Raw genomic sequence first — 13,618 nt, 5'->3', positions numbered from 1 at the left:
TGCTTTACATATCTTTATTACCTAAATTGGGTTTGGCAGTTTTGTTGTTGTGGGGTCTATATTTGCTTTATTTTGGGAATGGAGTAAAAACTGAATGTGTGAGTGAACAGAATGAGAATATAGACCAGAGAATGGTTTACATCATTTAAGATGAAAAATATATAGACATAAATTTTTGAACTCTCAATTCTCGCTTCTCATCAGGCAGAATCTGTTATTAATTACTGTTTTGTTTTTCAGTACATATTTGTCTCCTTACTCTCCAGAGATTCAACTTACAAACTACTAAAATCTGTGTGTGGACACTTAGAAGTGAGTACGACATCATGAGCCTCAGTTGCTGTCTGTGTTCTCTGTTTCATACAGTTTCATAGTTAACCTGATGTTTCACTTTATTTCAATAATTTCAGAACACAAGCATTGGTAACAGTCCCAACCCATCTTCTCTTGAAAATAGTTTCGGGGCAGACCGCCCTTCATCTCTGCCTTTGGTGAGTTGCCTGCATAAATATATAAATGCGAAAAAAAGGGAATCTGTCATGCAATTACACTTCTTACACCATGACCAGGGTGCAGGAGGAACTTAGGACCATGATATTTGAAGCAGAGTTGAAGAAACAGGGTATTTCTGCCCTGAAGAGGAGGAGGACCATGGGAGGTCATAAACTTTTTTCAAGTAATTGAAGTGTTGCCAAGAAACGTGATAGTGGGCTGTCTTGTGATCTAATGGTTACTGAATGTACTCACAAAGCCTTTTTGCATTTGCTTATTATGTTATTTTAGAGGGATTCACCCATCTATCTGGGATAGGGCATGATTCATCCCACAGATTGATAACTGCCTTCTGTGTTCAAGGCACCATGCTAGAGTCTACCATAAGGACACTAGGAAAAAGCAAGACTAGTTCTTGCCTTCAGAGACTTGACAGCTTAGTGAAAAAGATAAGGGATACCTAGAAATAATTATTAAAAAAAGAAAAGAAAAAGAAAAGAAAGCTACAGTGCCCAAGTGAAAGGCATAGCTTCTTAGATTCCTTTAAACTTTGTTGACTGTAAAATGAAGTCCTCGGTGGGAAGTAGCTCCCCGCCTCACATTTGTACAAGATTTGTACCCATGACAATCTCGTGTTGGCCCAGGAGAGTCCTTGCCGTATGATTCAAATGAGTATTCTCAAACTGATTATTGTTAAATGTTGAAATACCGTTGGCAAAATGGTATGAGCCCATGGTTTCAACATCTGTAAGTCTTTTTCTGAGAGTTGTTAAAAAATAGTGGGCTTGAAAACACATTCACACAAAAATACAAGAATGTTCATAGCTGCTTTATTTATAATAGCCAAAAAGTGGGAACAACCCTCATGTCCATTAACTGGTGAATGGATCAATGACATATAATCTAGCCTTTCAATGGAATATTATCTGATAAAAAGGAGTGAAGAATCACTGTTACATAGTACAACACGGATGAACGGTGAAAACATTATGCTAAGTGAAAGCAGACAGACACAAAAGGCCATAGTATTGTGTGATTCCATTTATACTAAATGTCCCAAAAAGGCAAATCCATAGGGGCCGAACATAGATTGGTGGTTGTCAAGGCATGTAGGGGAGGGAGAAATTGGGAGTGACTGCAAATGGGCAGAGTTTCTTTTTGGTTGTACAACATTGTGAATATTCTAAAAATGACTGAATTATACACTTAAAAAAAAAAAAAACTTTAAAAGCCATTTTTAAAGCCTTTTAGAAATAGTGGGAAACAGTACCAAATAGAATTGAACACATATGCTTTGGAATCCAGCAAACCGGGTGTCACATCTGGGTCCCACCCAGCTGAGCTGTGCCGCCACACAAGCTCTTGAACAGCTGACTCCGTTTCTTCATCTAGTAAAATGCCAGACTCACAGTGTGGCTGTGAAGATTAAGTGTAATCGTGTGTGTAAGGAGCTTTGCATACTGCCTGATACATGACAGGCATTCAATAGGTGATTATTAAATTGAAGAGACTTGAATTTTTTCAGTTTTCCTCCCCTTGTAAATTCTTACGTGAAATTGAAAGGAGTGTTGAAATGACCAAAAGACAGCTAGTTTAAGGTGAAAGACTGGTAATGTGCTTATGAGTCTCTTCTTTTGACAGCCAACTAAATTGTGAAGAGCTCAGCCTAATTGTACCTTGCCAGGACATTTTAATGATACCTCTTCTCTCTCTAGTTCTTAAGCACTTTGAGGGAATGAGTGGGATACAACATCCCTGTTTTTTTCTTACTCCTCACTCTGTCATCCTTCTGGAATGTAAATGTCATATCACTGACTCTATTTTGATTTAGTTGAGAGAAGAAAAAAAAGCTAAAACTTTCCTTTCATGGTCTAATATGTTAAAGCCGTTTTTCCCTTTTCTGTTTCCAATACCATTTTTAAAGCTATAATAAAAAGATACCTTTCTCTGTGTCTATATATTCAAACGTGCATTTAGAACTTGCTACTTTTTTCTCACATATTTCAGTCACTTTTTCTCATTCCAGCATGCTAATTGAGGCTTCCTTAGCTTTACCCTGGAAACTTGTCAGTCAACATGGTTCCCCTTTTTTTTCCCTAGATCTTTGTTGTTTCAAGCAAGTTGGCCACTGTTTGTTGATAGAATTCTAACTGCCCAGAAAAATCTCAGTTTCGGTAACCAGATACTCAGTGATTTGTTGGGGAAATCCCAGTAGTGTGGAGTAATCTTTCCTTCTTTTCCACCTTTTATAGGTCAGGCCTAAGTGAAAAGTCTGGGGGTGACAAAGGCCTGCTTGTTCAATAAGGGGAAATTGGCCTCTCTTCACTTCATTATTTCCCTGCAGGATTTCAATGACGAGTTCTCAGATCTGGATGGAGTGGTTCAGCAAAGAAGGCAAGATATGGAAGGATACAGCAGTTCTGGTTCTCAGACTCCCGAATCTGAGAACTCTAGAGGTCTGGGAAATATTTTTGTCTTGACTAAAATTTAATTCTCTGGAATGCATCTTCATCCCACTTATTAAAAACAAAACAAAACAAAAAAAAAAAAAAAAAACAGAACCAACAACAAAACTCCTTGTCTTCCTAGTTAACAATTAGAAAGGGAATCTAGAAAATAGGTAGTTTGAAAGTTCCAGAAAACAGAATTGCCTATGTGGTAAAGATCTATTTCCATTTACACACATGTAATAAACGTCTCTCAAATCTACATAATATTGAGTTGGTTGCAAGAGAGACACATACAATGTTTTCTTACCTCTTTTTTCAATATTATGAATTGTTATAGCTGAATCATCCTCATGAGTCAGTGGGGTAAGGACAGACTGTCTTATACCATTTATTACTTATTGCTTGATCATTGGATTTCAATCCCAACCACCCAACCAATTTGTGAAAAGACCCATTTGTGATCTTGGCTAGTATGCACGTTAAGAGATGTATTTCCTTTTGTGGTTGATCTACATGTTTAAGTGCTCTGAGGGGAAAACTTACTCAGCTCTGTTCTGGCTTGATAGACTTCCATGTGACAGAATCTCAGACAGTTCTGAATGTCTCCAAGGGAGAAGCAACACCAACTAGGGTAGATGCCCATGTGAACAGAGTGCCTGAAGGAAAAGCCAAGAGTCCCCCTACACATGGTAAGGAATGGACGATTGGAGGGCTGGGAATAGGCATCTGTTTGTCACTTTTAAAGGACCCTCATGTTTCATTTTATGACTGCCTTCCATGTTCCTTCCTCTCCTTTCCTGTTGTAAGTCTTTGCCTATTCATTCATTTATTCATTCAACAAACTACCCAGTCCTCCACTTTACTATGGGTGATACAAAGGCACATAGCCTTCATGGAGGTCCCTTCATTATTCTGAATACTTTCAGAATGAGTCAAAATTGCTACTAAAACTCAAATTATTTATTTCTTATTTAGTAAGTATTCTTCTAACAAGTTACCAGTTATACTCGTATGAGAACGAAAATGATATCTATAAAGTCCACCATTCACTCTAACACGATGTTTGACATAGAGTAGGCTTTCAATATATATGTATTGAATGAAATGCGTTGGGAGAAATTGTAAATGGTTAAAATGATACCTGGAAGGCTTCAGTTAGCATTTTCTATGATTCATATTAATGGGGAATAATTATCTTGTTCAAGTACCTTGTCCCCATAGCAGTATGGCTGGGTGAAGGAGGTGTGTTGGTGCTTTAAAACTGTCACTTTTTGTTTTCCACCCAACAGGTCAGTCAGAAACTGTTGAGATCTTAAATAAAGACAAGTCTCAGAAATGTCCAACTCTCCACCATATTCTTATATTCTATGCAATTGTGTAAGTAAATGAATTTACTATAAGTGACTTGAAATAATTCGATTCTCTAAAGGAATAATCTCTTCACATTGCCAAGAGCCATTGTAAATCTCAGTTGTCTCTAATGTGACCCAAAGCTTTTTGGCAATTTTTGTCTCCTACTTCAACATTTTTTCCCCTTAGGCTTAGGTCACATTTTCACATTCTTCCCTTCTCATTTAAATAGTGAGAAAGGAGAAAAAGCAAAATGATTATGCCAACTCCAGCAGAGGACTAAGTTCTGAGTGGATACTATTGGTTGGGAAATGTTCTGTGGATTATAAAGCATCTTTATCCTTGTTTAGTTTTTCATCTATCCCATGTTCTCTGGATAGAGGCCAAAACAACTTTACAATGTCATCCTCTTCACTGAAAATTTAGGCAGTGACTTTTTTTCCTCCTTAGCTTCCAAACTGTGACCAGTTGTTCATTTGAAAATAGCCTGACCCAGTTCTAGGCTGTTCTTCACAACCAAGAAGGATGTGCCCCTTTTGGATAAAGCAGGGGATTTGTGAGTCACCGGAGAACAAGACTGGGCACTTACTTGCTGGGCCCTTCTGGGGAAGGACAGGGCACCGTGTGAAACAAGGAGCCCTGGCCTGGGGTGTGGCCTTGAGAGATCCTATTAGAATTCCTTGTAAATTAAGGAACTTAGGCTAAGGGATTTTAAATCCCCTTCCAGCTCTAAAGTTTTGTGACAAGCATCAGCCTGTTGGAAAAAGCCCTTTTTAAAGTCTCTTTGGCCAAGTTATTTTGGAAAATACATTGCCTCTAATGTGCGTTGGTTCTGAGTTATTGTTTTATGAACATCGGATTCTGGCTTTAACCACTGAGATTTTGCCTTTCTCTCTTTCCAGTGTCTGTGCCCTAATCATCTCGACCTTCTACATGAGATATAGAATTAATACTCTGGAGGAGCGGCTGGGGTCACTAACCTCCACTGTGGACACCCATCACACTGAGTAAGACATTTCCCTCCAGTGCTATCGTTTGCTTGCTCTGCAGATTAGTAGAATGTTTGACCTGAGCTTAGCATCCTTCTAAGCAAATATTGAGGATACATTTTGTATGAGGCATCTGGTTAAGTGTATATATGGGAAGTGAAGAGGTGGGAGGGTCCTAGAAATGAAAGACCTGACTGTGCTCGCTCTTGAGTTGCTATAGAGTTGCCAGCAATAAGGCACGAAACAAACCTAATTTTATATTATCTCATTCTATCATCCTAAGAGTCCGTTGTGATTTTGGTCTACTTATTGAAATATAAATGTTTATCTTAGTAAATGGCAATGAGTTAAGACATTCGTCGGGAAGAAGCACTTCAAGTAACTCAGCACATTTAATCACCTATAACTCTTTACATTATCTCACTTATTTACAAAACTCTTGACCACTATAAAGATCCATGTGACTAGTAATTAGTTGAATGTGCCTGTGAAGATTTTCCATCACAGTTCTTTGTACACACCTGACCTAATTAAACCTATTCAGACAAAGAGCTCTTTCCTTTAAACCCATTTACATGAGGATGTTGACACAGTGCCTAAAAAATAAAGTTATTCTATGTTAGAAAACATACTTTTAGCTCAAGTTTTAGAAGTAAAGATATCTATCTCTCTACAGAGCATATACCATGTGCTAGAGGCTCTATTAGGATACATACATGCACGAATAGTTTTCTCTCACTGTATCTTCACCATAACCTTATAACTATTATTCCCATTTTATAGATGAGGTAACTGAGACTCAGAAATAATTAGCTTAATGTCTTACAGTTTGTAATAGAATCAGGACTCAAATGCAGGTCTATGTGATTACAAAGACTACAGGCTTCCCAGTCTACCAGTGACGGCTTGATTTTGAGAAACGGCCTTGAACTGGGTCACGCTATTTTCAGTATGTTTAGAACCATCTAGAGGGTTCGTTAAAACAGATGACAGAGCTCATCCCCAGAGTTTCTCATGTCGTGGATCTGAGATTGGGCCTGAGAATTTGCATTTCTATCAAGTTCCAGAGTGATGGTGATGATGCCAGCCTGGGAGCTACACTTCGAGAACCATTATGCTCTTTCTGGGCCTTTCTTTATGCTCTAATAAGTACCTAAAAGTCTTATTGTGTGGTTTACAAATATGCTGGCATACAGGTTATTTTTGAACCATAAATACATTGGAACCAGTAATAAAAAGTCCTAAAGAATGGTTTGGTATAGAGTCATACCTTGCCCTTACTCTCTTCCATCTTGTTCGAAATGTTAATACACTTATAGTTAGAAGGTAACTTTAGATTATTGCAGACTTCTGTTCATTGTCTCTTAAGGGTTTGGTTGCTTTAGGAAAATGAACCTCATGTCCTGTAATTTAATTAACTTGGTGATGAAGAGAGGGAAATTCCACTAACAAAGGCAAATGAAATATTCTACTATTTAATCAACTAAGGAAGAGGTACAATATGAAAAATAATCACTTAAAGGAAGAATCACAAAGATCACATATGACATGTGATCAGGGAACACCTGTGATGGGCAGGGGTATGAAAGCACTTTTCCAGGACCCGAGCTTCCCCAGTACCTCACTTCCTCCAGGGTAGTCCAGCCACGCTGCCAGGTGAATCCACACTCATAATCTGATCGCTTAGTTGCCAGAGAGCCATGCTTTTGAATCCGTATTTTGTGCCAGCTTTGTTAAAACATTAACAGCCTATAGATCTGTAGAAGTTCATGTTTATAAATCAGTACTCTGGGTTTCAGATCCCTTATCTAGAAACTGAAAGATTAAGATTCAGATTTTGGGGGGGCATCTAAGGTTTCGATAGTATGGACCGATGATAAAGAAAAATCTGTCAGTACCAAGAAATGAAAAACATCTGATTGCTTTCTGAATATTTCGATTTACTGAGCGCCTATATCTCAAAAATGGGTCATATGTAAAATAAGTTAGGCCAGTCACTGCCATCTAAAAACTTAATTGCTACAAATGAATTACAGCCAAGAAATAGAGACAGCACAGACCAGGGTATTTAACCTTAAAGAGAAAATCGGATGGCTTTAGACCATCTCTCCAGGAAAATATACATACATCTCCAAATTCTCTACACTTTTAGCTGGTACAGGACCACCAGTGGACCACAGAGTAAGAGCCCATGCCATTGTCTAATGGTAAATAATGAACGCACCTGTTAGATTAGAAGGCAATGGCAAGGTACATACAAATGGCAGATCTCAAAGAAGAACCACGAAGGTCTCACTTCAATGGAAATTCGATTAGACATGGCTAAACATTCTGAAAGTTGTAGTGTAAATGGTTCCTGCTCCCATAAAAAATAAGTATATGACTGAGAAGAACACTAATTCTTGTAAATTTATGCTGCAGTGGGGATAGAGAAGATATTAGGGTTTAATAAAAGAGTATAAGAAACCAAGTGCTTGAGAATAATATTCTGATTTTTGTTTGGAAGCCACAGCACAACACAGCCACTTAAACAAAAATAGCTTAAGAGAGTTCCAGCTGAGCTGTTACGAATTAGTCACCGAACATCTAGTCTGGAGTTGTGGATGACTGCAGGGTTCTTCTGACGTAACAAGTTAAATGCTCGCTCTCTCCTATTATAACCTAGTTTTCTGTTCAAATAAATGTCAAATGTGTTCATTCCACTTCTTTCTTTGCCATTCTTGCCCACACTAAATTTTTTCTTTGTTCTTACAGACAGACAGCACCGTCCAGCCTGGGGTCCCAAGTACAATTAAATGTTGAGGTCCTCTGCCGAGAGCTTACGGCTAACATAATGAAATTAGAAAAGGTGACTGGTTTCTTTCCTGGGTTGGGGGCAGTGTCAGTAGTATGTGTCGGCTGCCATAGATTGTGGGTCACACATAAAAACACCTTCGGTGTGCCACAGGCAGGGTAAGTGACCAAACCCAGCTGGGGACTGCACAATAAATGCGAAAGACTATTTTTTTCTTTCCACAAAGAAATAGGTCTCAATGTCATTTTCCTTGTTGGTCTACCTTCTCGTTTTCCTCCTTGGTTAGAAATCATCGGGTCCAGTGGTAAGTGACCACTGACACAGGGCACAGGGAGGGACTCAGGAGGAGGTAGTGTCCCAACCAGAGAGCACAGCCCCACCTCCGCCCCGGCCAATTGTTGCCATACATACAATTTTGCATTCTTTCCCTACCGTAACCTGGGGAGATGAATGTAGTTCCTGTGTGACAGGGAGAATCCAAGTTTCTACTAACTTGCTCAAGGAGACGCATTTAGAAAGTTGGCAGGCCTGGAATTTGAACAGGGGTAACTGCCTCCAGAGTTGAGCTTAGAAGCCCTTTGCTTTACTGCCCCTCAGAATCCAACCTTAGGCCTTGCTAATAAGGCCACCAATGTACCTCTACCTCTAGAAGTTTCTTCCTATAGGGCAACTTTAGGGCACACCTGTCCTTATCCTCATGGCATTCTTAGAACTCAGGAGAGTGAACAGGAGAAAAACGTAGGCGAAAAATGTAGGCACGTAGACATGCCTGAAAATGACAAAGTTAAACCTAATTAACACGTTTTTACTCCTTCCAACATGTCTGTCCCTTCCCGTCTGATACTTTGTTTTCACCCTAATCCTTAAGGAACTGTTTAGAGTTAAGTGTTCAATTCCAATCCACAAATGCCTGGTAGCGTTCCATGACAGAGAGGTTGTGTTTACTTGGAAAGAAACATGAGATACAAGTGAGTCAAACTATGTTTGTTTTGCTATACTAAATGTTACCTAGCATTTAACCACCAAAGTATTGAGAGCAAAGGTTTTTCCCAACTTCTCTAAACCATGGCATGCCAGATCATTCCTACTGAATCATGGTGTCTATGGGCAAACTTGGAAACTTTTTCTCTTTTTTTTGCAGAGGGGGACAGGTAAGTAACTTCATAGTCTCTGCTTATATGCTAAACAGAGCTGATTCATTTCGCACATAATAGGCAACTTGTAGCGCTTCTTCAGTATTTATACCCAAACATGTTATACAAAGAAAAAAAAAAGACGCTTCTGTTTGGCTGTTTGCTTTCCACTGATTTTGTAATACTGTATTTTCAACTTCTTAGGGACGTTGGCTATATTAAAAGTGTGTGTCACACACCCTGTTAGGAATTAAAAAACAATTTTACAGTTATCATTATAATAGAAAGCCCTTACTTGTATTAAAAGGAACTTTATTGTCCTTTCAATATAAAATACTGATTAATCATTTTAAAGTAACACATTTCTCTTAAAGAGATGAAATAGGAAAATAAATTGATAATAATGTGATATGTAAACCTTAGGAATACTATTTTTTTTTATTACTATCACAAAGAGTAAAAATTTATAATGAAAGTTTTTCTCTTTTAAATCCAAAATCAACCTAGAAAAGGTGTAGGTTAGTAACCAGAATTGTTCTTTAAAATGTTAGTCGCTGAGAACTGAAGTTTTGGTGAGGTGGTGAGGTTTTTTGTTTGTTTGTTTTGCAGTGAAATGTTTACAGATGTTTGGCTTCCATGCTGAAGCGAATGGGGGTGGTTTTAATTTTCTATTTGGCTCACTCTGGCATACAGTGGTATTCTTTAGATGGGAATCCTGCTGTCCCCTTTTGCATTTCTTCCCACTGTCCTGCCAGACCTGGCTAGGACACCACTTTTTGGAATGAAGGGCAGAAAAACAGGAGCACTTGTCCACATAAGGCAGTCAGCTGGCCACGTCTTGTGCGGGGGCTTCAGATAGAGCCCCACCACTCAGCTAGGAAAGCCTACACCAGTGGAAACCTTTGTCTCAAAGTGGACTTGGGGCCCAACTGCTTATGTTGAAGTTCTAAAAAGTTAAAAATTTAACACATGGCTCAAAGGAATCGAAGCATACAAAGTTCCCAAGGCACGCACATGTTCTTCTTGATGGCTCTGCCCCTCTCCTGAGAGGCAGTCTGGCAGCACAGCCTGCTGGTGAGATCGCAGCTGCATGCTGCGGGGAAGCTGGAGCCAAGTCTCAGCTCCTTTTACTCAGTACCCGCAGTTCCTTTCGACTCTGCTGCAGGGTCTGCTCACATCTAAGCCTCCTAATCTGCCCTGCTCCTAACTTCCCAGTTTCTGTTCATGGCACCAACGCCCTTTCAGTAGTCCTTGTGGAAAATCTAAGAATTTTAACTCCTTCCTCTTTCTCCCTTGCCACTGACTGACCACCAAGTTGAGAAGTCCTGTGCAATCTACAAGTGTCTCCTAAAATCCTCTGTTGACGCTGTCTTAATCCATTTTGGCCCCCTACTACCAGTCTGACAGTGTGAAATCAGATCTCATCATGGTTTTTATTTGCATTTTCCTGAATACTACCACAGCTGAACATCTTTTCATACATTTATCGGCCCTTTGGATTTTGTTCTGTAATTTGCTCATTTATCTCCGTTATTTTACTTTTGGTGTTTTTTGATGTTTTTTGTTTTTTGGGTTTTTTGGGGGCTAAGGTTTTTTTGTTTGTTTGTTTTTGTTTTTTGTCTTTGCAGCTATGCTTTACATATTTTGGCTATCAGTCCTTGGTTTCATTTCTTCTTCTACCTTCCCACTCCTGTGTTTCTCTTTGGTCCTGTGGGATAGGTAGAAAAGACAGGAAGTAGGAATGTGGGGGATGAAGGCAATGCCTTGCATGGATAAAGTAGTAAAACATTTTCTTAGTACTGGATATGGCATTAATGGTGGAGCAGTGTAGAACAAACAGAAATTTGGAAGTCAGACCCCTGTTCTTACCCCTCTGCCACTAACTCTCTGTGTAACCGGTTTGTTCCGTAGCCTCTCTGGCACTCAGTTTCATTTGTAAAACCTGCCTCTTTGGTGGTGATGTATGGTTAAGTTGAGGATGCATGGAGTTCCTGGCACATTGGCACATACACATGTTGGGTCCCTTCCTCTTCGCTAACACTTCATATGCCTCTAGGACATCACAGACTCTCCTTACAGAAGAAGGCTATATTTTTGTTGTTCCATAGGATCCCTCACTCCCATCACAGTACTAGTTGTTGAGAATTCATTTCTCTGGATCTTTAAAGTTCATTTACTCAGCAAACATTTACTGAGCACATCGAGACTATACCACAGTCTTGAGATCCAAATATATGGCACAGTCACTGTCCCTGTGAAATTCAGTCTTCAGGGAAATGTTGTGTAAGACCGAATAGGAGTGTTGAACATTATTACATGGTGTTTGGTTCAAAGCATCAAATGGACTCTGTGAAGACATCTCCCATTGTCTCTGAATGCATTTGGGTCACACCTGGTGTCACCGGTGTTTTTGCTCTTTTTCTTGCATCTGATTTTTCTTACTCTCTACTGACATGGTCATCTTTGTGCCACTCTTTCATTTCCAGCCCTATCTGTCTTCATTTTAAAGTGGATTGTCAAGCAGAATTCTATTCCAATTGAAAGCATTTGTTTGTCTGAACTAAGTTTAGCCTATGTGTAGCTTTTTATTCGAGAGAGAATAATCTCACTTGTTATACAGGCTACAGCAAATATGCCCTTAATATACTCCATTCTATTTAATAACAAGAGCTTCTCTTTTATTACTTCAAGATACAGAACAACTTGCAGAAGTTGCTTGAGAATGGTGACTGACTGGCCAGATTGCCTGGGCCAACGTAATACCTCGCGCTTCCCTTTGAAGAAGGTGCTCCCAGAGGCATTGTCGTGGAGCGCTCCCTGCTGGCCAGAGGAGCAACCAGACGGGCATCCCCAGCTGCATTTGCACTTGGGGGGTCTCCAGCTCAGGAAAGAGGGGAGGGGGAATAATTTTGGTTCCTGTGCAATAAAAGTTGACCTTGACTCTCTGAGGAAGTTTTTAGTGCTGCTGCCTGAAGAAAACAGACCCATCTCAGGAGGTCTCAGGAAAGACCTGGTGGACTATCTATTGGTTGACTGTGGTTCAGTGGTTATTGTGACTGTGTCAACAAACACACTCTCCTTCAAGCCTCTTCTGTCCTTCCCACCCTCCATTTCTCTCCTTTACACCCCAGCCTTCAAACTAAGAGATATATCATGTGCCAGCAAACTTGATATGGCCCTTTAAAAAATTAGAAATGAGTCTCCAAATGGCAATAAATAGCTCTAATGAGCACACTTGCTTCAAAGAAGTAACACCAGCATTTTGTCTTTTTTCTCTCCCTTCTGCTTGTATGTTCTGGTTTAAATTATCTGTGTATCTTAACTGCTCAACTGAGAATTGGCAAGAATATTGGGCAAAGCAGATTAAACTAGCCCATTCATGTTTTGTTTTGTTCCTCTAAGATAATTCTTAACTGGACTGATTCTAACCCACCCAGGTCAAGAATCTGTGAAACATGGGACTAAAGTACTAAATAAACTTACTTTGAAACCAAAACTAATCTTTACGCCAAAAAGTATAATAGTGATTTGATACAGGATGAAAAACACCAACTTTTCAAGGTTATAGGTGGACTATGTTCGTTTTGAAAAGGGATGTCTATATTGAATGCTGAAACTCATTTCAGCATGATAATATACTTTTGCTGACTAACATAACTTGTGGTTTGCTAATTTCTATTTACATACGAGTTGCCTGGTTTTTCTTATAATTATTTAGATACTGTAAGATCTGTAATAAAAAGGTATTCTGTTTCTATCTGTAATGCATTTTTATAATCATTTCTATGAAATGTATTTTGTTTAATCGAATAAGCTAATAAGTGAATTCTTACATCATTTATATTTCTTAGCCTACTGGACAAGAATTGTGCCTGGTGCACCCCTGGCTTTTAATAAATACTGCTAACACTGTATTTGGTCAATTTGTAAATTCTTTTAACTAAGACAATATGCTTTCCAATACTTCTCCCTTCCTCTCTACTACTTCCAACTCACCCATACTTCTTTTCTCCCGAGCATTCGTTTCAAAAAATGACTTAAATCTTGAGTTGCAATGACAAAATGAAATCAAATGACAGAACTTTGAAATCAAAAATCTAATGCTTGATTCTAGGGTCCGCATTTTATGAGCTGTGTGACCTTAAGCAAGATATTTGGCCATTTTCCCTCATTTTTTTTTGATGAGGCTACAAGTATAAACAAAGTGCCACTGTGAGGATCAAATATGATAATGTCTCTCTATTGCCAGGTCATGGTATACTTTCATAACAGGTAAATTACTTTAAAAAATGTTTTCATGTCTGACATTCTAGTTTTATAAAAGTCCTATGTCAATGCTTTATAATCAAAACCCATTAAAAAAGGGGGTCAGCTACCTCTGGAGAGAAATTTTACAATTGTATGAAGAGA

At 39.0% G+C, this 13,618-nt stretch overlaps 1 protein-coding gene across 11 annotated transcripts in view; it reads left to right on the top strand.

Moving 5' to 3' along the window:
* The window catches only part of GRAMD2B (GRAM domain containing 2B), a 113,841-nt gene extending 100,719 nt beyond the window's left edge, over positions 1-13,122 (top strand). For 6 of the 11 annotated variants that reach the window (XM_016121923.2, XM_016121922.2, XM_016121925.2 and 3 more), the window contains 7 exons: positions 241-312; positions 411-491; positions 2,837-2,948; positions 3,509-3,631; positions 4,232-4,319; positions 5,195-5,299; positions 8,036-9,346. In XM_016121923.2, coding sequence (XP_015977409.2) covers positions 241-312; positions 411-491; positions 2,837-2,948; positions 3,509-3,631; positions 4,232-4,319; positions 5,195-5,299; positions 8,036-8,237 — 783 coding nt within the window. In that variant the 3' untranslated portion in view covers positions 8,238-9,346. Of the gene's footprint in view, positions 1-240; positions 313-410; positions 492-2,836; positions 2,949-3,508; positions 3,632-4,231; positions 4,320-5,194; positions 5,300-8,035; positions 9,347-11,899 lie in introns of those variants that run through there. The other 5 variants (XM_016121927.2, XM_016121924.2, XM_016121928.2 and 2 more) reach the window with 3 other exon arrangements.
* Positions 13,123-13,618: the final 496 nt, after the last annotated feature.

This window comes from Rousettus aegyptiacus, unplaced genomic scaffold (genome assembly GCF_014176215.1).
Source record: "Rousettus aegyptiacus isolate mRouAeg1 unplaced genomic scaffold, mRouAeg1.p scaffold_m13_p_8, whole genome shotgun sequence".
Classification (NCBI taxonomy): domain Eukaryota; kingdom Metazoa; phylum Chordata; class Mammalia; order Chiroptera; family Pteropodidae; genus Rousettus; species Rousettus aegyptiacus.
Note: the sequence above shows the minus strand (reverse complement) of the source record. Positions and strands in the feature narration are given on the sequence as shown.